This window comes from Erythrolamprus reginae, chromosome 3 (genome assembly GCF_031021105.1).
Source record: "Erythrolamprus reginae isolate rEryReg1 chromosome 3, rEryReg1.hap1, whole genome shotgun sequence".
Taxonomy (NCBI): Eukaryota; Metazoa; Chordata; class Lepidosauria; order Squamata; family Dipsadidae; genus Erythrolamprus; species Erythrolamprus reginae.
In genome coordinates this window covers 103,536,818-103,564,554 of record NC_091952.1, presented here as the reverse complement: position 1 = coordinate 103,564,554, position 27,737 = coordinate 103,536,818, and the positions used below count along the sequence as shown (strand labels likewise).

The window sequence follows — 27,737 nt, the reverse complement described above, 5'->3', positions numbered from 1 at the left end:
TTGGAAAAAAAAACTTATGGGTTTATTCAAAGAAAAAGAAACTTGTATTGTCTATCATACAATTCCAACATTTCCTTAAAAAGCACAAGTAACCATGTCAGCAGGGGGGTTCTCCATTTTATTAAGTAAAGAGAACGTTAAACAGATGTTATTTTTCAGTTGTCCCCTGAAAAATTAACCCACTGTAGGTGCCAGTTGACAATGCGAGTTCGCTCCCTTTCCCCCAAAAAGCAATGTATACCACCTACATTACTTTCATGAAGAAAGAGAATTGTTTTTAAGAGTATTGCATGTATTGCTATTGTTAGATGACAACGTATCTTCAGTTCAAGATGCTTGCATCCTTACAGTACATCTTTAATGACATGGGTTCTGAAGTTTGTTCTTGCTTTCTGAAGCTTAATCGCTGAAATAGTTAAAGGAGAAAGCTATTGCAGATATGGCAACTGCCGCGGCTATCACCACTCCTGAAAAGAAATTTTAAAAAGATTAGAAAGAGCACTTTAATTCGTCTCCAGCTAAAAACTGCATTTTTACTAGTTTAATTTTATAGTACACTGCTTATAGTCTTTCTCCCATGGATCTATTTTGGGTTTCTTCAGGCAAGAGGAAAGCATATTAATAAAATAAAGATTAACTGCAACAGCAAAAGAATGCTAAAAAATCAGGAACCAAAACAACTACGTCAATAGGCAATTAGTGTTTTTTACATTGTCTGCCTGCCTGCCTTCCAGATACTCCTTATTTAACAATCTTTAAGACTTGGTTGCTTAGCAAAGTGATTGCTAAATGAAACTGCAACTGTACTTATATTTTTACTTCAACTTTCCTTAGCTTGAGACGGTCATAAATATGAGTAATGTCTGCAAAGTCATCATTGTTGTAACTTTAATTGGTTGCTAAATTATCTATCTATCTATCTATCTATCTATCTATCTATCTATCTATCTATCTATCTATCTATCTATCTATCTACCTTATCTTTCTCTCTCTCTGAATGTAAAGAGGACTGCATGAGAATGCTTCACGAAAAGTGATAAATCATACTAAAAGTAACTATTTTAAGCAGTTCAGGAATGAAGGCTAAAATATACATACCCATATTTTGATGTAGTTTCAACAGTAGCATTTCTTTTGTCACTTGCTTTGGTTGTGTATTATCTTGGAATTCCTTTGGCAGGCTTACTTCAACTATAATTAAAAGAAATAAATTAAAAGCATGAGTTTGTATGTTGCTTGAACGTCTCCAAGCCAATGTTCCCTTTCTTTGCCAAAAATTTAAAAACTTTTTCCCCAGAGCCCAGGATGGTAAACCAAATCTATGTATGCAAATTCATGTTGCATAATTTAATTTTACATACAAGATATAAACAGCTCTGGGTCTTACTTAGACACTACTGCCTTTCAATTCATACCCCAAGGCACATTATCCAAATAAAGTACATAGAATAATTTTTAAGATGCATATTAGTAATTATTAAATACCTGAAACTCTAAAGAACTGAACAAGAAATGAATTGCACTATCCTTTTAAAAAAACTTGAGAGAAGATGAAAACAGTCTTGTATTATTAATTTCCTTTCCCATTTGTATATACCAAATGTATATGATTTCTTTCACACAAAATTTTCCCAAAGATTTCTTGCATAATATTCTGCATCACCAATTCTTTTGTGCTATACTTATTATTATTTGAAAGGATGATGTATAAATCATGTAAATAGAAGCTTTTAAAAAGATGCATCCCAACAGTGGAAGCAACATTGTGTAAAAATTATCTCCCCAAATAAAGAACCCACCCAAAGCAAGTCAATTTTTTTTCAATATTTCAATCATTTTTCTGAAGGCTCACAATAAATAACCACAATGCAAAAGCCATGAGCATTTAAACATAATAGTCAGTGAAAACCCTTCATACCTACAGATGAAAAACAGAGAAAGTGTTAATCCATTTTGATATTAATTCATGGAAACTATATTTTCTGAACTGTTCAATTTTAGGATATTTTAACAGCATTTTTTCAGAAGAGAGGACTTTTTGCCAACAAGTACAATGATTACTAAAAGCATGGAATTATTATTCTGTACGTAACTAGTCAATGTTCTATAGTTGTAAAATCTAAGACTCAACAGAATATATTCCACAAATTAATTTACTTAAACACAATAGAATATTTGTCATTGTAACCAGTCAGAACTTTTTTAAAAAATGCTAATTTATAGGAGAGCAATTAAGAGGCATAATCACAGCATTGTGTTCCTTAGCTATTGGAAATTCTACCAAGGTAATTTCTATTAGACAATTTGAAAGTAAATTTTAGGATGGTGTCCTAGGACAATTTGTCCCTTAGTTTTTACATAGAAATAGACTTTAGAAATGTTCTTTTGCAAATCTGAATACAGTGGTCCCCCGATTATCGCGAGGGTTCCGTTCCAGGACCCCTCGTGATGATCGATTTTTCGCGAAGTAGCGGTGCGGAAGTAAAAACACCATCTGCGCATGCGTAGATGGTGTTTTTACTTCCGCCGCAGCAGCGAGGAGCCGAAGATTGGGGTTTCCCCGCCGCCCACGCAAACTCCTCGCTGCTGCCGTGCCCGCAGCTTGTCCGCCCGCCGCTTGTCCGCCGCCTGCCTGCCAGCGCGCCCGCCCTTCGCCCGCCCACGCCGTTCGCTCGCGCCGCTTCCCAGCTGAGTCCTGAAGCGAACTTCCGCGTTTGGCTTCAGGACTCAGCTGGGAAGCGGTGCTGGGGTTTCCCCGCCACCCACGCAAACTCCTCGCTGATGCCCGCCGCTCGCCCTCCCGCCAGCAAGAGGGGGAAGACCCAGGGAAGCAGCCCAGCAGCTGATCTGCCCGGCGCCATCTATGCATGCGTGGCCATAGAAAAAAGGGTGCGCATGCGCAGATGGTGTTTTTACTTCCGGGTTGAAAAATTGCGATATAGCGTTTCGCAATGATCGAGATCGCGAAACTCGGGGAACCACTGTATTCCAAGTGGCTATCAGATATCAAAGCAGGTACACTTGGAATCTATGTTATTAAAATTGGCAGTGTCACATTTGTTCTTTCTTAATAGGCTGTGAGGTCAATCTAAAATGAAGTAAACTCAGAAATTTGACCAAACGGTTTTTATACTTTTTTGATGTTTTTCTAACAAATACTTATTTAATATCAATAATGGGGAATGAAGAAATAAAAATGAAATCTGAAACTGGCAAACAAAGTTTAAGAAACATCGCCACCCCATTATCCAAATGTATTCCAGCTTTTAAAAATCCAACTTTTGGCTACAATGGAACAATTCTGCTTGCCTTGCCATGGAAGTCATCTTAATCACAACTATTCTAATGCATGTCATGGCTATTCTGTTGTGTAGAGCCAGGATGCCCATTCATGGTTTAAATAAATCTTCAACTAGATTAAGAATAAATTGAAGGGAAGAGATTATCCTCAGTGAGGTACTCACAATCTTATTTGTGTTTCTCTGTTCAAAACCTTTAGTAAACCGAAGCTGGGAATCAATCAAACCATTTAATGAATATCTTACTTTTTCGTGATAAGGAACAGAAGTTCCTAAAATATAGAACCGTGAAGTACTCTGATGTATCTATCAAATTATCAATTGCTCAGAGGATCGTGTTTGACATAATTATAGTTCAAACATAATTAAAATGTTTTAAATAAATATAAACACCAACAGGTTTTATTCAACACAATAAATTACATCTAGTGGATGTCACTGAGTTAAACTAAGAAACAATATATTGAAAAAGCAGGTCTCTATTTTTCATCAGTTGATTTGTGCACTATTATACAGCCACAAAGATTATACAACTGCAGGTAATACATTTGGGATATGGAGATAATTTCCAGAAGGTCATCTTTTCCCCCCCTTTAAAGTGCTTATTTTCAAGCCACCATCCTTGTGAGAAGAACTTTTGGAGAATTATGAGATCATTTTCTGAATTTTTTTGGTTTTATGTTATCCAAGAAATTGAATTTGTGGTCTTTTCATTTAGGGTTAAGCTGGACAAGATATAAAAGAGCCAGTCTTTAATTGAAAAAAAAAATCTATTTTTCTGTGCTTCAGCTAAAGTTTGTTCTACAGCTCATCCCATGCATACCATTTATGAAAAGGCAGATGCAAGTATGCTTGAATGAACTTCTGATGAGATTAAAAAAAACCTGAATACCACTATTGTTCCTACTTTCTTTTTATCTGACTATGGTTTGGTTGTAAACAGGAGTCTCCCAAGTTAATTTAAGCAAAAGATAGATCCTAGGACATTTTGTTGAACATCTCCTGAATCATCTAAGTTGGTCCTCAGTTCCAAGGGAAACTAATAAACATATTTTGATCATAGTGTGCAAAATCCTGTAGTGATTAAGAAACATTCCTTTCAAAAAATTAAAATAATTTACATATTAAAATGCTTGCATTTAAAAGGCTATTTTTGCGATGTACCATAATTAAATGCCCTTAAGGTTACTGTCTGGTTACAAGTTTCTAAAGTGGGAAAGACCTGAACAAAATTTCCGTCAAATATCACAGTAGATACATCATATGCCTTTGGAAACCATTTAAAGTAATGAACATTTGTGAATCTGAATTAAAGCAGTGCTTCAGTTTTAAGTTTGGTTTCTAAATAATTCCTAAACAGAAAGCAATCCAAATTTTAGCAGTTATGTTTACCTGTATTCATTTCCTCAGCGATATGCAAGTCGTCTGATTGAACAGCTTGATCCATCATTTCAAGAAAATGCTCCTGAATTTCCCCGATGGTCTCATCACCAAATTTATAATCACAAAGCAACACATTGGATCCCACCATGCGAGTGAAAACTCTACAAGGTAAGTTGTGGTATTCCCTTTCGGAGTCTAAAACAAAAAACAGGGAATCCCTTACTAATTACTAATAAAAAAAGCTTGAAGAGCACTACTATCTACTGTTCAAAGGCTGTACAGATAAATTATGGCTGCACATATAATTTTTAACACTCTAGGATATCTCATATATGAATGAAACACATATAAAGCATTACTACTACTTTTGAATAATAATAACAACAACAACAATAATAATAAACCAGCAACCTTCCAGCACATTACATTAAATTGACTTCCTATAATTTTAGAGTGCATTGAAGGGTGTTGCATGAATCTTTTGGGTTAATTGGTAAGACATAAAAGGCATTGACGATGTTAACTAGTTGGGTGATGAAATGTCTGCAAGCAAATAACTAAATTCAGAGAGCATGTCATTTTCTTGAAAAAATGGTACTTTTAATCAATATGGCTTGCTGAGCAGAGCAGATAACTGAGATTATAATATCTTTCCAATTCATGTCATCAAGGCATATTCTCTATAAAAACTAGGACACAGTGAATCAAAAGATTGTTTGTTGCTTTTGCTGCAAGAGAAGAATATAACGGTTTTTTTGGAGTATAAGACACACCAGAGTATAAGACACACCTAACTTTGGGGGGGTGAAATAGGGGGAAAAAATCTACCTATCAGGTATTCATCTGGCTAGCATCCTTAGTTTGTTCAGCTTCAGCAAATTATTTTATCCTCTAGTTAGGGCTGAAACAGCCTTTTTTCAGAGGGATGAATGAAACCAAGCCTGCAAAGACTTAGGGCTGGAAAAAAACCCTTCTTCGGAGAGAATAGGAAGCCAGGAAGATTGTTATATACGGTAAATAATTGACAACATTTGCCCTTGAAGTCAATATGGGGCAGCAGAATTTGTCATAAATGCCATGTAGGTTCTAATTTTATTCACACATACCTTACCCATTTTTAAAATATTGTGACAGAGAAGTCCAAAATTTAAAATACTTATAAAAAGTGTATCTTTAGAAAACAAACTGCATATAATAATTTACATGTAATGTTGATGCATTTTCTAAAATTCACTTATGTGGAAATAAGCTCAAATAAAATTAGTCTGAAGAAACTGCATATATTTTTTTTAAAAAGCATGTGATTGGGTTCCTCCGAGTCTTCGGAGAGGGGCGGCATAAAAATCTAATAAATTATTATTATTATTATTATTATTATTCCTTCTCTTACTTTTCTTTCCTGGTATTTCATTGACAAGCAGATCTTCAAACAATATTTCACAACGATCAGAAAGAGTGTTTATTATGTCCCTCTTCAAGGCCTACAAAAGAAATGCAGAATAACATGTATAAAAGCCATGCATGTGCAAAACCCACCATTCTGAGCCAACCCTTGGGAAGATCCATTAGGTCAGGAAAAGAAACGAAGTGCTCCTTGAGTACTTTGTAACACTTTGTTCCCAGTTTTATATAGTCCTAACACATACTCCTTCTAAATCTTACAAACAAATTAAATAACTGTTATAAAAAAATTATTGCTAGGGATGCTGACTCTGAAGAAAATCAAATGCAAACACCTTTGCAGAGTGAGTGATAAAAACAAGTTACATAACACACTGTGAAAATTCAGCCTGCCTTCCGGGCAAGACTGCTGGTCAGTTTGAGAGTATGTCAAAGAAATAAGAGTCATTTGGTTGCAGTAATTTTTACCAGTAAAAAAATTAAACAGTTAGAAGAGAGACCCTGTTAATGTGCATCCTGCCTGATTATTATTCCCTCAACAAAACAAGACTGTGCCTATGGAAATCCGGAAGATACTGAAAATGAATTAAATTCCCCAAGGGGTTCTTATATGCATAGTTTGAAATCAAAGACAAGAAATGTTTCTTATTCTCATCATCTTTTATTTCCTCAGACACATGCAAGAGGTTCTGGCTATATTCACAAAGCCCACTTTGTTGGAAAAGTCATTTGTACAAAACATAGCATACAGCAAACTATCATCGAGTCATTAAAAAACCCCCACACCATATAACGATACCTCCCAGGTCTCAACTTAAAACCCTCCCGTTAGAATTAGCTATACTTTCATTAAAAAACAACCTTTAAGATCATCACCCACTCCAGTTATGCTTACCATGTCAACACTATCTCCAAAATTAATGTTACAGAAATCAGATGATTAAAGATGGGATGATAAATGACTAAGTTAAGGAGGTCTAATATAGATTTGAGGTTCTGTTTTGTCATTTTTGAAGAAGAGCATACATGAAACCTCTGGTTAAATTTTTTTGGACTACTGCAATTATATTCTTTATTTGTATTAATCACTAGGAAAGTCAGAGATCTTGGCTGGAACATGAAAACAAGCATATTTTTCAAAGATGGGGGATGGTAAAAATACCTGAACAGCATCTTTAACTTTAGGCTTGTTATTATGGATGTAAGCTTTACATTTTAAACCTCCTTTAAGATTTATGGAACCATTGCAGATTTGGACTGTAGCGGTTGATCTGGAGTTTGTACTTTGCATCTGAAACAGAGGAGAGGCAGAAATCACAAATAGTACAAATGTCAACCAATTCTGCCCTATCTTTAATAACTGGTGTAAATATAAAATTCTATTTTTAGAATTTGAGGACACCGGCGGCGGTTGTGGCTTCTTTTAGGGGACAGTGGCGGGGGCCTGGGAGCCTGAGCATGGACGTGATGTCCCCGGCGCTACTGTTCCTCGAAAGGAAGCTGCCGGAGCCGCCGCCGCCACTGCCGCCGCCCACTAGCTGGTGGTGGCGGCAGTGATGGCAGCGGCTCCGACAGCTTCCTTTTGAGGAACAGCAGCGCCAGGGACATTATGTCCATGCCCAGGCCCCCGCCGCTGTCCCGAAAAGAAGCCGCCGCTGGTGTCTTCAAAGAGAAGCTGCCGCCGGGACCAGCAAACTCAGCGCCTGCCTCGTCATAGCCGAAGCGACACTTTGCTGCTCCCCTGGTGAGGGGACTAAGGCAGAGAGGCAAGAGGTAAAGAGGTAAGGAGAGGGGGGGGGGGAGTAAGGGACAATGGTTGTAACATTTCGAACAATAACTAAAAATTTCTGTTCGGTATCTGAATTTTTGTTCGGTATCCGAAGCAATTTTCCCCCAAAATTTTTGGTCATTATCTGAAAAGTACGCTAACCAAGGCATTCATTAACCAAGGTACCACTGTACTTTCAGTGAGGAATGCCATTAGGATTTTTCCACATTGGAAAATGCTTAATGCATATTCTTTATTAATATTTATTAAAGTGATCTGCATTTATGCATTTATGATGAAAGATAATAATTATCTATAGCTTCCTAAACAAATCAGCAGATATTTCAACCAGCTTTCATCTTTTACCAAGAAACACTTTCAAGTTACTTATGGAAAGTGAAAGCAGTCTGGGGGGAAAAAGGAAAACTCCCGGAAAAACCTTCTATCTCATTCTTATGTTTGCTGAGATGGATAGCCAAGACTAATAATTGCCAATTTGCCTAAGGCTCTAACTGATATGTGACTGAGATCTGAATGGAGGATAGCCCATCTTTGTTTTTAAACTCTTTGTTAAAAGGTTAACTTACCAATTGTGTTAAGACCCTAACATCAAGATTTCTAGTAGCAGGTGGCATATGTCCTCTTGATTTTTTCTGTAAGGATAATTCAAGTACAGAAGAGAGCTGAACTGAAAAGAACATTGGTAAGGTTCAAATGCTAAATTAGAATCTATCAGGGGAAAACATTTAGACATTTGAGTATTTTATTAAGTCTTAGTTGTTCTAATTTTTTTTTTAAAAAAAAAAACAAGATTGCGTGACAAAAACGTGTAATGAATCTGTGAAGTTTTCCACCCTTCTGCAAAAGTTTCATTTCACAGCTGATAACAAATGCTCTGCAGTTCAGCAAAGTTCTTGATATTTAATGTTAATATACATGCCTTTGAATCAATCTTGAATCCCGGAGACTGCCTAGACAAGTCTGTGCAGTTTTCTTGGCAAGATTTTGGAAAACGGTTTGCCTTTGGTTTCTTTCTATAGTCGAGAGTGACTGGCCCAAAATCACTCAGATGGTTTTGTGCCTGAAGTAGGATAAAGGCACACTGCCACTTTCTAACCTGGTGCCTTAACCACTACAACAGTGGTTCTCAACCTTTCTAATGTCACGACCCCTTAATACAGTTCCTCATGTTGTAGTGACCCCCAACCATAAGTCTAGCGCTAATTCTCCCAAGAGAACTATGAGCTGATTGGCAGGAAGGTCAGAGGGACACCCCCACTGTAAAGGCCTGATTGGTCGGATTGTAAAAATATGTTCCAAGGCGCCAGAATAGAAGCTTTAGTTCCTAACACCATGGAAAATTTGTCTTTTCCCTTGGTCTTAGGTGACCCCTGGGAAATGGTTGTTCGACCCCCAAAGGGGTCCCGACTCCCAGGTTGAGAACCACTGCACTACACTGAAGTAACTGCAGTAAAGTATTATTCATTTTTTAAAAATGTACTCAAAGTATGGTAAAATATAGAATGAACTAGGCACAACATATGTTTGTTATTGGACTTCTATGATCACGATACTAGAGAATGTAATGCTTAACTCAAAGAAAATTCTGGAGATTATAGGGTATTTTGCTTTGCTTAAGGCATACAAGTCTAATAAATTATATTATTATTACTATTTACTATTATTATTATTATTATTATTATTATTATTATTATTATTATTATTATTGGGGGGGTTTAGGTTTAAATATTAATACCACTCTACAGATATTGCAGATTGCATTTTCAAACAATGTGACCTTAATCTCTACTTTTGCACTAATGTGCGTATTGAAATAAAGCCACGATCTAGAAATTGTTTTGATGCAAAAGAGACATCTAAGAAGAATTTAAACTCTACTCTGATTTAGGACAATGTAAGAATATATATAAGATCTTTTTAAGTAACAAATTAAAAATAAGGATGGAGAACTGAAGCTTGCAACAATAGATAGAAAAATCTGGAAAGAAGAATTACTTAAATCATGGTTGGATCAAAAGCATCTTATCAATTGGTATAAATAGAATAATGACATGGTAGAATTTCTGGACACTAGCAACCCAGACTTTATGTTATTAAAATTGCGAGTGAAAAAGAAGTGAGGCAACCTGAGAGACTTTTTACGAGGCAGCAAAGGGATTTACTTGTTCAGATTAAAATGCTCTCCCAGGAAACTGCATATGAACAGATTTACGTTCTCCTCCTACTGAATCCAGTGTGGTTATGCTAAGATAAATAATATTTATATTCCAAATCTTCTTGATGTATTAAACCAAGAGGAGTGAAATTAAATTTTCTGACTGCAGGTAAACTAACTGCTTCTTGGATAAGATTGTGGTCTTGTCCTTCTCAATGAAACATGTAAAGCTAAACTATTATATTGTCTATATGTAACCATTCACACTTATTCATGATAATTTCAAATAAATGTTTGTGGGCCAGATGCCCAATTTTTAGTTTTATTTAATTTAAGTTATAGAAACTCACCCTAAGAAACACATTCTGTGAACCAACTGTCTGAATCGATGAGTTCCCTACTTAAGACTAAGATTGGTGGATACTATAAAATCTTTCAAATTCCGTAAGGAATTCCCTAAGAGATTCTGGTCACAAATACCATCAGGAGAATGATATTTGTGAAAGAGACTGAAATGTATGTTCCATTTACTGTGTGAGTTTGAAAAATAAGTGCAAACTGCAAAAACAATCAAACATGGAGATATGTTCACTGGAGAAAGTTGATAGGATGCCATGAGGCTCAAGACTAACAAGTTGCTCTCATTCTTCATTCAATAGAAGAATAGCTTTCTGAATCTTTAAAACTATTTCATGAAACAGAAGAATTTTCACATGAAAGTATCTCCATGGAATAATATTTCGCTTTTCAGAAGAATGAGGACCTCTTGATTTTAACTGATGCCTGCTAGAAGGCAGGATTAAAGTCTACATCTGCTGTTGTGTTAAAAAGGGGAATCATCTGAATTTACAACTGTCTGTTTGATCTGTTCTCTTATTGAATGATACAATAATATAGGCAATTGGAAATTAAGGTCTTCAGAGTCTTCAGATACTAAATACTAAGGGAAAGAATATCTGGCCATGTCTCCCTTAGCATCACTGGTAGCTGGAAAGAGAATTTTAGATCATCAGAAACATTTTGCTAAAGTGATTTGGTGCCACCTTCTGGTTAATTATGCAAAGAGGCAGGAAAAAAGGGCATTTAAGGGCATTCTTAGGAATAGACAGATAGACGAGGAATAAGGTCAAAATTTAAGAAATACAAGAGAATGAAGAAGTTTGGAAGAGAAGCAATGGCAAATTTATTTGAAAGAAAATTAAAGGTGGTAGCCTAAGTGACAAAAATAGGAGGACGGAGGCAGCATTAGATAATAGTAGCTACACCTAGAAGAATATATTATATATTTAAATATAGATAAAGGGAAGATGTTAGTTTAAGAATAGCACCAATGTTGGAATAAATTTAGAATTCTGGAAAACTCTGTCAACCACATAACAGATTAAGATTAGAAGTACTCAGGAAAGGATAAGAAGGAGGAAGTAGGAAGGAAGTGGAGAGAAGTAGGAATGAAGTAGGTAAGAGGGAGAAAGAAGGTAAAGGGAAGAGAGGGAGATAGAGAGAGGGGAGTAACCCAAAATATAGAAGGAAAACAGGTGGGTACAAATTTAGGATATTTGTTTATGATATATTGGAAAAATATATGTGTGTAACATGTTGATATTATGGTATATGTTTGAATGTAAAGTTGGTGAAAAAATTTTTAAAAATGCAAAAAAAATTAAACAGATAATAAGGCAGGGATAGTGAAAGTTAAGAGATGTTCTTTGTCAAGGCATTAATGCCAGGATTTTCCCTGTAGAATGCAGTAGCAGCATTGGATAAGCATTATTAGACTCATGAGATCAAACTAGCAGAGATAATTTCACTGACTAGTTTAGTATAAGAAGAATCCTCTAAAGTAGTGTATGATAGAAACTACTGAGGATATGAATGATTTCACCTCACCTTTCTATGCATTCTGTACTTTGATACAGACTGAAAGCCAGTAGCAGAGTTTATTGTTGCTGATCATACCGCTCTGATGTGGAGAAGAATACCATTTATGGAATATTCTTCATAGTGCCAAATGAATTATGCAAATCATTAAATCACTCTTATTTCAAGCCAAAGGCCCAGAGAGGAATGAGGAGAAAGAACCAAGATATGGAAAAAAAGAAAAGAAACAAAACTAACATAATTATTGGTATTCCAAAAAAATAAAGGATGAGATAAGAGCCAGGGATCTTTCTAGGTCAAAGCAAGAAATGAGGGAGGAGACAGAAAAACCTAACACAGCAGAAAATATTAATTACGGTATGCATTTTTCTACTGTGCCAGATAACAGGAAAGTTTACAATTTTGCCTCCTTTATGTATGAAAACAGGAATTTCTCATTTCAGTATAAACTGTACTGAAAATTTTTGGGAAGTTAGAGGGGAAGAAAAACCCACATTAGACCAAAATAGATTTCTGAATGTGTACATATGCAAAATTGAAATTGATTTTTTTTTAATGAACAGGTAGTCCTTGACCTACGACCACAATTGAGCCCCAAATTTATGTTGCTAAGTGAGAAATTTGTTAAGTGAGTTTTGTCCCATTTTACAACTTCTTTTTTGCCACCTTTGTTAAGCGAATCACTGCAGTTATTAAGTCAGTAACACTGTTGTTGAGCGCACCTGACATTCCCATTGATTTTGCTTATCAGAAAGTCGGAAAAACTTATGATCCCAGGACACAACAACCATCATAAATATGAACCAGTTATCAAGTATCTGAATGTAAATTATGTAACCATGAGGATGCTAAAACTGTCATAAGTGTAAAAAATGGTCATAAGTCACTTTTTTGTTTAGCAACGGTTCAAAGCAATGCTGCTGCTGAAAAAAGTGGCTTACAACCATTCCTTGCGCTTTGTTGTGACACGCCAGCAGCCCGTGCAGCTGGTAGCAGATTCTTTCCAAGACAAGGCTGATAAGGTGATATGCAAATAGCCAGTGCAGCTGGAGGAGCCTCTTCTTAATGCACAAGCACACAGAGCTGTCAAAAGGCAATAATGGCTACTCAGAAGGAGGTCTCCTCAGGAGTAGGCTTGGGACTAATTGCCTACTCCCCAAGCCTACTTATGAAATGACAAAGATGGAAAAAACCACTGCAAGAAACAACTCGTTGGATAATTTGTTTGATTGTGTGGTTCTTGTTTGGAAATCCTCTGCTCGACTTAACTGTTTTGGCTTCTGCTTTGTGGACTGGTTCCAGGCATCTTGCCAACCTCTGTAAGCTTCCTGGGATATCCAGGACTAGTTACTTATCTTTGCTTTATGACTTTATGGACTAATGCCAGCTGTTAATGGCATGTAATTAACAGCTGTTTTTTTTCAAGAACTGTCTGATTTAAGATTTGTTTGTGTGTGAACACTACTAAGCCAGTTTATTAGTAGTGATTAATAAATTAAATATAGGTTTGAACAAACTGAATGTGTGCTATGTTTTCTCATAGCTAGGGGCAGAACACTCTTATAACTGTTGCAGCATCCCAACTTGTCTCATGGTCATGGGATCAAATGGTGGGCACTTGGCAACTGGCTTACACTTATAACAATAGCGGTGTCCTGGAGTCATATCATCACCATTTACAACCTTTCCAGGCAGCTTTCAACAAGAAAAGACAACCTTGCATAACAATGAATGGCAAAAAAGGTCATAAAATTGGGTGTGCTCAAGTGATGCCTCACTTTTTCTGGTTCCAACTGTGGTCTTAAATTAAAGACTACCTGTATTTTTTTCAAAATAGCCTGAAATAAGGAGATCAACTCTCCCTCAATCCCTACATGGGTAATATGTTTTTTTAATCCAAATGTAACCGTAAATCTATATAATAGTTATGGGGCTTGTTTAGACATTAATATATGAGCCCTTCTGAGATGTGTTAATCCTAGCTAATGCCCATTCATGATCAATTCTATAAAAGTATTGATACTTTAACACATTGTCCAAATTTGATCATTATTATCATTACGTTACTAAATGTCAATGTACTTATTTAGCATGCGCTGTATTAGTGGTTTAACAAAAGTTTCAATTACTTTCAATAGAGCATTGAAAAACACATCATGCAAACAGCTACAGAGGACAATAATTTCAAGTTTACATTGTTCATCATCTACCTGCCCTTCCAGTAAGTCAGCATCTTCCTCTCTGGCTTGTCCATTTATCAAAAAGACAGCCTCCTCAATCTGTTGGGCCCAACGTCCTAACCCATTCTATAAAACAGAATCAAAAGGAGTAATTTTACTAAAAGATCTACTATATTTCTGACCAGCGTAAGTGAAAAACATTTAATAATTTTAAAAATTTAAATTGCAGATATTCTCTCCTAAATGTAGTTTAAATAATTTTAGGTCATGAAGCAGACAAGTTGATTCAGTCTAATTTTTGATAATAGTTTCTAAAGAACAGGTCTTAACTGACATATGTAGTGGATACATCTACAACAGTGTTTAAATAAAAGATACGACATGACTCAGAAAGTTATGTTTAACTCTTATATTTCCATTCCATTGCTCATTTTGATATTGGATTATCAAGAATAGCAATGGACAGTGTTCAGAAAACATATAGTACTGATGACCTCTCCTAAAATCAACACAAAAACAGAAAGAAGGTAAAGAAAGTCCTGTTGGAGAAAAAAGTAGCCGTGTGAGGGACTTGCAAGAAATTATGGATACCAAAGAAAGATGTGCAGGTAAAAAGCTAAGGAAAGAAAAAGAATGACCTAAGATTAGACTATTCTAGTGAAGAAAGCAATAAAGAATGTTTATATAATTAATAACATAAAGTGAGGTTTTTTTAGTTACCCTTGTATTTTTTTCTAGGTTGTGGCTGGCCAATGTGGCAGGGAGAGGAATATGTATATTAACATTAATTGTGCATTCTAAAGATAGCCAAGAAGCAGAAAGAGCGTTCTGATATTTCCAGTCGGCTGGCTTAGCTGTACTCTAAAGGGGGAAAGAGAGGGTTAATTACTACAGTAAATAATCCAATAATCCCAACATATACTGTAAATGATAAATCATCCAATTTACATGACTCAATCTACACATTTATTTATGAATTCAATAAGTTATCCCAAAGTAGGCTCATACAGAATTCTAGTTTGTGTATGTATAATTGCTGTTCCCAAACATACTTCTTTTATGCAAACTTTAAGTGGGAGCTGGCAGAGCCCCTATTGAAATCTAAGGACAAAGTTATCATTTTTATTTATTTACTTATAACCTATTGTTTTTGTTTACATAAACAATTCAAGGCGGCAAGCATACCTAATACTCCATCCTTTTCCAAATTTTCTTCAAAACAACCAGAGTTGGGCTGAGAGAGGGTGTGAATGCTTGGCCCAAGATCACCCAGTCAGCTTTCATGGCTCAAGCAGGACTAGAACTCAGTCTCCCAATTTATAGCCTGCTGCCTTAAGAGCCAGGTACGTGGTTCCTCTTAAGGTACCACTTAATGGCAGGTAACTTAGTTGAGATTGGCAAGCCAAATTCAATTAGTTTGTTTAATTAGTTTGTTCAATTTGTTCTCACCTAATATAGAACCTACCTTTGGATCTTGCACATCGTAGGTACGGCAAAGTATTCGTTTCCAGTTAAGGAACAGCAAATAATTAGATTTAAGGGATACTACAGTAATAAGAAGTGCTTAATAGTGACCCCCCCATCCCCCCAAAACCACCTATAAAGTTCCAAATTCAGCCTGTTCAGGTTACTTTTTGCTTCCTTTTTAGCTAACATAAGCAACAAACAAAAAACCTTACAAAGCCAGCACTGTTGCTGGTTTATGTGATAAAATACTGTACATTCTGTAGTTAAATAGGCACTATTAATACATCTATGTCAGTAACAATAGTTAACTACAAAAAAAACCCAAAACCCACGGGGCTATTGTTAGTCTTCTTGGCCACTAGTTAATCCTTCTCCCATTCTGTCTCTTAATAAGATTTACTACCATAGAAAGCTGAAACTGTGAGCCTTCTTGACATGAATGGTAGAGAATGAAAACATCAATATTAATGCTAGAGAGTAAATATCTGACACTTTACCTATTAAAGCAAATTACACTCTAGAATAGTAATAGAGAACATATGGTGATTCAGATATAACTTAATCATAGTATCAGTACCATTGACAATCATCCCTCACTACTGATTTAGGATCTGGATTCCCATATTTTATGACATGATCATGTTCTTAGTTATGGCAATGGGTTCCAACAGTAGAAGAATCACCATATGTTTAACATTATGGTGAAATATTAATTAACTATGGTTATGTAATTGTCTTGGTACAATTATCCAAATAGGTTCAAGAAAAAGAATGTTAAAATATGGCTCTTGAGGAAGGCGTTTGGAGACACAAATTAATGATGGCACATCTGACTGGTTGCAGTTTTATTAGCCTTATTATATTCATACAGTAAATTGCTCAGAAGCTCCAGAAATGGAATGGCATATAAATTGTAGCATTAAAATAATAATGAAAAAAGATGGGATCAGAATGGAATTCTGGTATGTGTAAATACAGTGCTACGGTTCTTTAATTCAGTAAATCTTTATGGAACAGTTATGGAGCAGAATAAATGAGAAAAAAAAGCAAAGAAATTCAGTGTACTATTAAAACACTCATTTATTCCCTATTATACAGTGAACATCCATCCAACCTACTCTATACTGTTGCATACAGCGGTATCTTTTTACTAATATAATGGCCTCTGACTCCTCCAACCCCTCAAACATATTCCACTTCCCCAATTATGGTACATCTTCAGCCCAAATAAGTTCTGAAAACTTTTCTAATCCTCTGAGCAGCACAATGTGAAAGGGTAGAATCTGTCTTTGAACAGAAAACTATTCCCATAAGATTTGAAAGAAACACACCAATATATCAATTAACTTACATTGTAAAAATAGCAGGCTATTGAATTTTGCTTTTACTAACTGAGATCATAGGGCAGAGCTAGCTACAAAACAAATTAATTTTATCTATTTTGGGGGGAATGATTTGAATTGTGATTGGTATAACTGTACAAAGATAAAACAGAGGTAAAGCCAGAATTATCAACTGTAATTTAGAAAGAGCATACCGGTACATAAATGGCGAGATGGAGAGGGTTGGTAGTTTTAAATTTATGGGTATTTATTTCTCAGAGGACCTCTCATGGACTATGAATGTTAACATGCTTGTGAATAAGGCACAAAAGAGGCTATACTTTCTGAGAATGCTCAGGAAGATAAATCTATCTCAGCATCAATGCTGTCTTACTATCGCAGTATCATTGAGAGGGCCCTGACATACAGCATTCTTGCATGGTATGGGAGCAGCTCTCTAGTGGACAAAAAAGCTCTACAGAGAATCATTAAAACTGTCCAGAATCATTGGGCTCCATCTACCAGCCCTGGATGATATCTTCATATCTCACTGTTCTAGGAAGTTGCATAACATTCACAGAGACTCTTCTCATCCTGCTTACAATCTTTTTGAACTGTTGCCTTTTGGCAGAAGATACAGAACAATTAAAACTCAGACTGCATGTTTTCAGAATAGTTTTTATCTCAGAGCTATAATTGTACTTAACAATGAACTAAAGAGTCATGATCATGGAGCTGTTGGACAGTATTACTTGGTATGATGTGTGGATGTTTGGGTGGTTCAGGGTGGGGAATTTGGGGTGGGTAGGGCACATTTTTGGGCCTGGTCTTTAGGCGTTATGTGAATTTTGTAATATGAATACACTGTATATACATACAATGACAATAATAAAAATAGTTATTTAGTATTTATTTATCTTATGATATGAAAACGGATTTAGAAAGGATACTTCTTTGTAGTTGAACAAAGATGAAGCGTCACTCTATCTGAGATATCTTCTTCTGCGATGTTCCACAATCTTTTTCTAGCTACAGACTTTTCTACTGCAAAAAGAAGCTTGGAGAAAAGCAGGAAAAGAAAAAAGTCAAGTCTGATTCTTAGGCACCTTATCTGTCCATCATGGTGGTATAGAGTAACACTAAATATGTAGTTATTCAAGCCTTTGTGTTAGGTATAACTTTTTGTGTTGCTTAGTAGCAATACTCAGTGCTGGAGACAGTTCAGGTCAGCTTATGCTTCCTTTTAGCTAACGTAAGCAACAGACAGTTATAGAGACAGTTAACATAACCCAGACACTTGTCCTTGAGCCTCAGAATTTGGTAATAACAAATTGCAAAGGGAACACTGATGTTTATGGTACATGTTGATAGAATCAGGAAGGATACCACAAGTGTGAAAAGTAACAGTAAGATCAATTTAATAGTTTATCCAACAATTCTAAAGGAAAGGGTGCTTTTATCTTTGTGTTACCTATTTGTTTCAAATGTTATTCATAATATTAAACGTAATATAAAGTAAAGAGTGAGCTTGATCTGGGCTCTTTTATTTATTTGTTTATTTGATTTTTTTTTATGCCGCCCTTCTCTTTAGACTCAGGGCGGCTTGCAACATGTTAGCAATAGCACTTTTAAACAGAACCAGCATATTTCCCCCACAATCCGGTTGCGCATTTCTCCCACCTCGGAAAGATGGAAGGCTGAGTCAAACTTGAGCCAGTGATGAGATTTGAACCGCTGACCTGCAGATCTAGCAGTCAGCTTTAGTGGCCTGCAGTACTGCACTCTACCCACTGTGCCACCTTTGCTCAATTTCCTGAAATTGGCTGGCAAGGAACTCAGTGACTAACTGTAAGTATCTATATTGTACTTTGTTATATCCAACTACTTTGCTTCTCCTTTTACAGGAGCATTTCATATGTATATATATTTATTATTTAATTATTATTTATTAATTCGACTTACATGCCGCCCAATCCCAATAGTACTCAAGGAGGCTTACAGCAATATAAAAAACACAGAACAATAACTTAAAAAGTCAAATATTAAACGTTAAACAATAAAAACCCCATATAAAACCCCAAAAGCAAGCAGTCACACATGCAAACCACTCATACAAAATTCAGCTGTGACAGATGTAATATTCACGGTCCCCTGGCCTGCTGCAAAGCTAGGTCTTCACAGCCTTTCGGAAGGCCAGTAGGGTGGGTGCAGTATGGGTTCACAAAATCATACTGTTGAAATTATTTCCATTTTGGGGGAGATATATATACATACGTATATATGTATACAGAGTTGGTTCCATAGAGCTGGGGCAGCCACTGAGAAGGCCCTCCTCCGCGGCCTCACCAACCTGCATTGCTTAGTCGACAGGACCTGTAGAAGGCCAACGCTGTGAGATCTTATTGGTTTCTGGGAGGTGTGCGGCAGGAGACAGTCCCGTAAATAGTCTGGTCCTAAGCTGTGTAGGGCTTTATACATAATAACCAACACCTTGAATTGTGACCGGAGACTAACTGGTAGCCAGTGCAGCACACAAAGCTTTGGTGTTATATGGATGTACTGTGGTACATCCATGACCACTCACGTGGCTGCATTCTGCAGTGTCCGAACACCCTTCAAGGGTATCCCCAAATATATCTATGTATATATGTACCTACAGTATGTATATATGCATCATCTATCCGTCCGTCCGTCCGTCCGTCCGTCCATCCATCCATCCATCCATCCATCCATCCATCCATCCATCCATCCATTGTACCCTCATGGCAATCAATTTCATTTTGGCAACTTACATAGTAGAAAACAATTGTTAACAATCTACAGTAAGTCAGAGGTGGGTTCCTCCCGGTTTGGACCGGTTCTATAGACCAGTGTTTCCCAACCTTGACAACTTGAAGATATTTGGACTTCAACTCCCAGAAGTCCCCAGCTAGCATTCGCTGGCTGGGGAATTCTGGGAGTTGAAGTCCAAATATCTTCAAGTTGCCAAGGTTGAAAAACACTGCTATAGACAATGTCACAGATCTGGTTCTATCGGTGCCGATCCATAGCTACCACCATCTCTTTTTCTGGCTTTATTTCGGAGGGGGGGGGCGCTTTTTTTGCTGGTTTTTGCTTCTGCGCAGAAGCCGGGTTTTTGGCACTTTCTGGCCACCATCTTTTGGGAGGGGGGGGGGGGATTGCTATTTTTTCTGGTTTTTGGCACTGTGCATCCACACCCATGGCTATGCAGTGCCCAATGCACGCACAGAAACGTGGCGTAGAAGGAAATGAGCCAGCGGCAAGTTAGAACCCACCCCTGCAGTAACTGTAAAAATAAATAAATAAATAAAACAACTGTTTGTAAGTGAAATAAAAATAAAACAAAACATTACTTTTATTAACTACCTTCCTCAGGATATTTGGGATTTCTTTTGCCAGCTCTGGAACTGAAATGATAAAAATACCAACTACTAGCAGTCCTCCAGGAAGCATTCTTGACACCTAAGAGAATTAAATACAAACATGTTACTACTACTACTATTACTATTACTACTACTGCTTTAAAAGAGGCAGTGGTGCACCCATTCGCCAAGTGGCCATCCTCAGACCCAAAATGTTTTTCATTATACAGTACATTAATCTTTAACTTGAGAAGCTGATCAGTCTGCACCCGATGAGGACTCTGGAGCAAATGGATTATTTAAATGTGTTTCAGGCAGGTTTTAGGATGGGTTTGAATACTGGGGCAGCCTTGGTCACACTTGTTTATGACTTGTAGCAATGCCGGGATGATGTTGTGCATCCAACCTTGACCTAGTGCTCCTTGATCTCTCGGTGGCTTTTGATAATCATAATAGCTATTTAAGTAGTAATTTAGAGCTAAACACATTTACAATGGCTGCTATTTCTATACCTCACAGCAGCCCAATGGATCTTCATGTCCTGGTTCTACCTGCTGCTTTGGAGTAGCAACTTTGGTAGCTCCACTGCCAGTATCTGCTTTCTTGGGCAGTGGTCCCCAAACTTTTTGGCTGAATGGATTGGCGGGGGAGGGGATGATTTTGTGCATGCACCACTTGTGCAAATGCATGGGCGGTTCGGTTCACAATGGGCAATGAGCCAGCACCAGAACACAGACTGGGGATTGGGGACCCCTGTTCTAGGATGTACTTTAGGCAACATCTTCCTCCTAAACCCAATATTTCATTTCATTTCATTTATTGGATTTATATGCCGCCCCTCTCCGAAAACTCGGGGCGGCTAACAACAATAATGAACAATGTACAGTAAAAAATCCAATACTAAAAGACTAACTTAAGACCCCTTAAATGTATAAAACCAACATACGTACAAACATACCATACATACAGTTGTATCAGCCTAGGGGGAGAAGAAGTCTTAATTCCCCCATGCCTGGCGGCAGAGGTGGGTTTTGAGTAGCTTACGAAAGGCAAGGAGAGTAGGGGCAATTCTAATCTCTGGGGGGAGTTGGTTCCAGAGGGCCGGGGCCGCCACAGAGAAGGCTCTTCTCCTGGGTCCCGCCAAGTGGCATTGTTTCGTTGACGGGACCCGGAGAAGACCCACTCTGTGGGACCTAACTGGCCACTGGGATTCGTGCGGCAGAAGGCGGTTCCTGAGATAATCTGGTCCGGTGCCATGAAGGGCTTTATAGGTCATAACCAACACTTTGAATTGTGACCGGAAACTGATCGGCAACCAATGCAGACTGCGGAGTGTTGGTGTGACATGGGCATATTTGGGAAAGCCCATGATAGCTCTCGCAGCTGCATTCTGCACGATCTGAAGTTTCCGAACACTTTTCAAAGGTAGCCCCATGTAGAGAGCGTTACAGTAGTCGAGCCTCGAGGTGATGAGGGCATGAGTGACTGTGAGCAGTGACTCCCGGTCCAAATAGGGTCGCAACTGATGCACCAGGCGAACCTGGGCGAACGCCCCCCTCGCCACAGCTGAAAGATGTTTCTCTAATGTGAGCTGTGGATCGAGGAGGACGCCCAAGTTGCGAACCCTCTCTGAGGGGGTCAATGTTTCTCCCCCCAGGGTAATGGACGGACAGATGGAATTGTCCTTGGGAGGCAAGACCCACAGCCACTCCGTCTTGTCTGGATTGAGTTTGAGTTTGTTGACACCCATCCAGGCCCCAACAGCCTCCAGGCACCGGCACATCACTTCCGCTGCTTCGTTGACTGGACATGGGGTGGAGATGTAAAGCTGGGTATCATCGGCGTATTGATGATACCTCACCCCATGCCCTTGGATGATCTCGCCCAGCGGTTTCATGTAGATGTTAAATAGCAGGGGGGAGAGGACCGACCCCTGAGGCACACCACAAGGGAGAAACCTAGAGGTTGACCTCTGACCCCCCACTAACACCGACTGCGACCGACCGGAGAGGTAGGAGGAGAACCACTGAAGAACAGTGCCTCCCACTCCCAACCCCTCCAGCCGGCGCAGAAGGATACCATGGTCGATGGTATCGAAAGCCGCTGAGAGGTCAAGAAGCACCAGGACAGAGGACAAGCCCCTGTCCCGGGCCCGCCAGAGATCATCCATCAACGCGACCAAAGCAGTTTCCGTGCTGTAACCGGGCCTGAAACCCGACTGCTGGGAACCTAGATAATCGGCTTCTTCCAAGGACCGTTGGAGCTGGAGTGCCACCACCTTCTCGACAACCTTCCCCATGAAGGGAAGGTTGGAGACTGGACGATAGTTGTTGAGTACGGCTGGGTCCAGGGAGGGCTTCTTGAGGAGGGGGCGCACGAGCGCTTCTTTATAGAGTGTTGGAAAAACTCCCCTCCCCAAGGAAGCGTTGGTAATCTCCTGGGCCCAGCTCCGTGTCACCTCTCGACTGGCCGAAACCAACCAAGAGGGACACGGATCCAGTGAACAGGTGGCAGAACTCACAGCTCCAATGGCCTTGTCCACTTCATCAGGTGTCACCAAGTCAAACTCCTCCCAGACAGATGGATAAAGACGTTTAGCCCCAGTCACCTCGACTGACTCGTTGTCAGTCGACTCTGTTTTACAATTGGAGTCGAGGTCGGCCCGGATCCGAGCGATTTTATCAGCGAAAAACGTGTTAAAGTCCTCGGCACTACTCTGTAAGGGCTCCCCAACTCCCCCCTGATTAAGAAGGGAGCGGGTTACCCTAAACAGAGCGGCCGGGCGGGATTCCGCTGATGCAATCAAGGCGGAATGATACGCGCATCTTGCCGCCTTGAGCGCCACTTTGTAAGTCTTAATAAAAGCTCTTACAAGTGTTCGATCGGATTCGGACTTACTCTTCCTCCATCGCTTCTCTAGACGTCTCTTCTGGCGCTTCAACTCCCGGAGCTCCTCGTTGAACCATGGAGCTCTACGGGGTCTAGCGCCACGGAGAGGTCGCAGCGGCGCAATTCGGTCAAGGGCCTCCGCTGCAGCCTTGTTCCAGGCCTCAGCCAGAGACTCTGCCGGACTGCGGACGAGTGTATCTGGAAAAACCCCAAGCGCCTTCTGGAAACCTTCTGGATCCATCAGGCATCTGGGGCGGAACATCTTAATTGGTTCCGCCTCCCTGCGGGGGAGGATTGGAGCCAGGAAGTCAAGCCGCAGCAGAAAATGGTCTGACCATGACAAAGGCAGCACTTCTAAGCCCCTTAGTCTCAGACCATTACTCAGTTGCTCAGAGAGGAATACCATGTCGGGTGAGTGTCCCCCCTCATGAGTCGGACCCTGAACTACTTGAGTCAGGTCCATGGCTGCCATGGTGGCCATGAACTCCTGTGCCAGTCCAGAGGATTCGCCGAGCGACGGCAGGTTGAGGTCCCCCAAGACAATAAGTCTAGGGAACCCCACCGCCAGCCCGGCTACCTCCTCGAGCAGCACAGGCAGGGCTTGTGCCACGCAGCTGGGAGGCAGGTACGTGAGAAACAAGCCCACCTGAACCCCTAAGTCCAACTTCACCAGGAGGGACTCGCAACCCGCAATCTCCGGAGCAACGAGTCTACGCAGGCAAAGGCTCTCCCTGGCTATAATAGCCACTCCTCCCCCCCTTCCCCGGGATCGAGGTTGGTGCCATATCTGAAACCCGGCTGGGCAAATTTCAGAGAGAGGAACTCCTCCCTCTGGGCCCAGCCAGGTTTCAGTTACACATGCCAGGTCGGCCTCCTCATCCAGGATCAGATCCCGGATGAGGAGAGCTTTATTTACCACCGACCTGGCATTGAGTAGCAGCAACCTGATCCCATATGATTTCAATATGAGAGAGAAATACACTGCTCAAAAAATTAAAGGGAACACTTAAAAACGGAATATAACTTCAAGAAAATCAAATTTCTGTGAAATCAAACTGTCCACTTAGAAAGCAACACTGATTGACAATCAATTTCGCATGCAGTTGTACGAATGGAATAGTTGTGCAAATGAAATATTCAATGAGAAAATTTCATTCATTCAGATTTAGGATGTGTTATTTGAGTGTTCCCTTTATTTTTTTGAGTGGTATATAGTCTCACAATCTCTGGCGAGTAGAAAGTTTATGTGTGTGTGTGTGTGTGCGCACGTGCACACACGTGTGTATATATATACATATACATACATATACATGTATATATATATATAGACACTCAAAATATTACACGGGGCAAAATCCGAACTCAGAACAATCTACTTATATATATGTATATGTATATCACTCCGCCAAATGGAAATAATGTCAACAGTATGATTTTGTGAATCTAACATAGAAACATATGACCATATATTTCAGTCTTTTAGCCTTTCTCATTGCTTCATAGAAGATAAAGAAAACCATACTTTATTAGAAGAAATAATAATGCCCATTTAAATTTTAAATATGCAGATATTCAATGCTGGAGAAAATTACCACAACCCCAATGATCTGAGAGCAGAACACATGTGAGCCGCCCCAGTCTGCGGAGAGGGGCGGCGTACACATCTAATAAATTATTAAATTATTATGGTCACTGAAATCAGACTAACCAATAAGAGATCAGCTTGCCAAATTTAAATATAAGAACCTGGTTAGTTCCTTTTTCAGTGAAAAACATCTCATGCTCCCTCTTAAGATGGCAATCATGGTTGACAGCAAAACATACCAGAAAAATAGATCATGTCCATTCATCCCAAAAGCTCATCACAGCTTGAAATCCTTTCTACTTTCTCCAGATAGAAGGTCTAGAGCATGGGTGTCACACCCGATCATGTCACATGACATAGAATGATGTTGCTTTTGCAGAGCTGGGGTGAGGGTGGCCTGTGCATGACGTATCTGGTCCACAGGCTGCAGTTTGACAGGCCTGGTAGTTTCTGCCTTATGTGTATATGACAGGACATCTCACCCACTTGAGAATGTCCTAGCCTACCTGGCAAGCAATAAAGCTGTATTCAATATGGCAAAGCATATATGGACATAATGTTAACATGATGACTGTTCCGTGTTTAAATTAATGTCTAAAAAACGAAGGCAGCATTAACTTAAAATAATAATCATTATGAAGCTGAAACAGGCTTAAAAGAAAATTCCTTTTCTATGGCAAAATAAGACAATTTTTATTACTTGTCTGGCATGTGTTGCTATCCATTCTTCATCAATATTAGACAAGTCTGTATGGTGGTTTGTACTATTGTTACTTTCTTCCTCTTTTACAGGAGTTCGAATAGCCAGCAAAACATAGTCTCTTTGCTGGGAACACTGAAAAATAGAAAAGATAAAGTTGCATAGAGGACAAAAAGCAGTCCATACAGACCATTTAAAGGCACTTTACACAATGGAATCAACAGGACCTTATGTAGCTTACATGTATTTCTAACAATTCATTTATAGAGTATCTCTGCAGAAACTTGATTCCAAATGAGAAATATCAAACATAAAGCAAGTGTAAATAGCCATATACAGTATATAAAAATGACTAAAATAATTTCTTTTTAAGCTCAGGGCTTCCAAGATGCAAAATAACATTTTAACACCCTAGCTACTATTTTAAGCATTCAACAACATTACTTCTGTTAACATCACTATTAAGTCAAGGAAACTCTATTCTAAAAATATATTAATGGAACAGATTGTGAAAAGAAGAATATCAAATGACATTCTAATTTTCATATACAGCTTATTTCTTTTCTGTTTATACAGTAAGGAAACATCAGTGTAGACAACCCTTTTAAATTACAATTGTTAATGTACTGATACTATGTTGGAATTATATTTAAATATATACAGAATTGCATAATTAGTGAAATACATCAAAACAATAAAGATGTACAATAGTTATTGATGACATAAACTGAAGTTGCATACTGTTTTCTTCTCAGAAAAGAGTCTTCAAACTGTAACAGAGGAAGTACAGGTGAAAAAGTACAGAAGACTTACCTGCCCTACTAAAAGACCAGTAGTAAGTCTTTTTGATTTAGCAGACAGCTCTGATAAATATTGTCCAACAGCTTCCTCCACGAAGTAGCTTCTTCCCATTATTGCAAAGACTCAATTGTCCAAATCATAAAAAGTGTAATAAACGGCGACGAGATGAAGAGGCTGAATAACTCTAAAAATGAAGGGAACAGACCTTAATTCTACTCTTAAAAAGTCAACGAAGGGGAAATACTACGCCGAGATTAGTATCACTGCACCACATGCATTATTTTTTTAAACTTAACTTTTTCTTCCCCACCCTTGCAGCCCTCTCAATCAATTCCCTACACAGCAGCTGCAATCCCAAATTACCTTTTTCGCTTTACTTCATGTTTCACCGTGTTGTCTTGCTATAAGGACCTATCCAAAGCATCCTTCGGATACTTTCTGCCCTTTACACAAGCACTGATGTGTCTCTCTGCCGTCATCTCTCCGCGCCAGTTCTCGCCTTCCTCCAACAGGACGCATTGAGATGACGTGTCACGCGCTTAATTTATGCCCCAAAAGTACAGTACTTAGTACTTCTTATGCAGTACTAATCATTTTTCTTTTTTCTTTGTCTCCTATATCATAAAGCTTTGAAATAGCAGCTTCCTACTTCCCATGTATCCTTTTAATTTTTATATAAACATACGAAATCGCCTTTTCCAAATAAATTCCACCACGTCCAAGATGACATAGACAAGGCGGCAAAAAAATCCGCTGGATGTATTTCCGGGGGCAGACGAGTCTTTCCCATCAGTAGAATAAGAAAACTGCATAGTTTATCAACTACGATATGCGTGGGCTTCAAAACTCTCAGAAGCCCCTCCAGCCAGCTGGGAGTGAAAGCCATTCGTACCAATCACGGGAACTAAATACATATTTCACAAATCCATCGTTGGTTTCAAATGCCGACATCCCCGCGATGAAAAAAAAAAAAAAGTGAGAACCCCCGTCACATTTCTAAATTCATGAATTTGGGTGAGCTGCTGCACGTGTTGCTGAACCGAAGCAGCCATATCTTGTCATTAATTATAGTGTATATACAGTAGATATTAAAATGTTGCACATACAGATACACATATATACCGTGTGTGTGTGTGTAATAATATATAACATATACATATATAAAACATTATTTTACTGAAGGAATAGTAGATGCTCGGAACAAACTTCCAGCAGACGTGGTTGGTAAATCCACAGTACTGTAATTGAATTTAAACAGGCCTGGGATACAGGAAATAGTATAAGGGCAGACTAGATGGACCATGAGGTCTTTTTCCGCTGTCAGTCTTCTATGTTTCTATGATGTGTGTGTGTGTGTGTGATAAATATTCCATTTCTATTATATATTTATATTGTTATAGCTATATATTAATTATATATTAATTATGGCACAGTAGCTCAGCTGAAGGCATTGCTGCGCTTTGCGCGTGCTCCGGTCACAAGACGCGCGTGCGCCTTCGACCGCG

General features: G+C 38.7%; 1 protein-coding gene across 1 annotated transcript; it reads right to left on the bottom strand.

The window, feature by feature from the left end:
* Positions 1-26,727, bottom strand: ODR4 (odr-4 GPCR localization factor homolog). The gene is made up of 14 exons (XM_070749007.1): positions 26,596-26,727; positions 26,245-26,416; positions 25,432-25,566; positions 20,262-20,357; positions 17,825-17,931; positions 15,551-15,584; positions 14,806-14,946; positions 14,116-14,211; positions 8,439-8,504; positions 7,246-7,374; positions 6,073-6,163; positions 4,692-4,877; positions 1,099-1,191; positions 1-467 (listed from the first exon to the last, which is right to left on the bottom strand). The coding sequence occupies exons 2-14, from the start codon at positions 26,341-26,343 to the stop codon at positions 400-402; spliced, it is 1,341 nt and encodes a 446-aa protein (XP_070605108.1). The 5' UTR covers positions 26,344-26,416; positions 26,596-26,727; the 3' UTR covers positions 1-399.
* Positions 26,728-27,737: the final 1,010 nt, after the last annotated feature.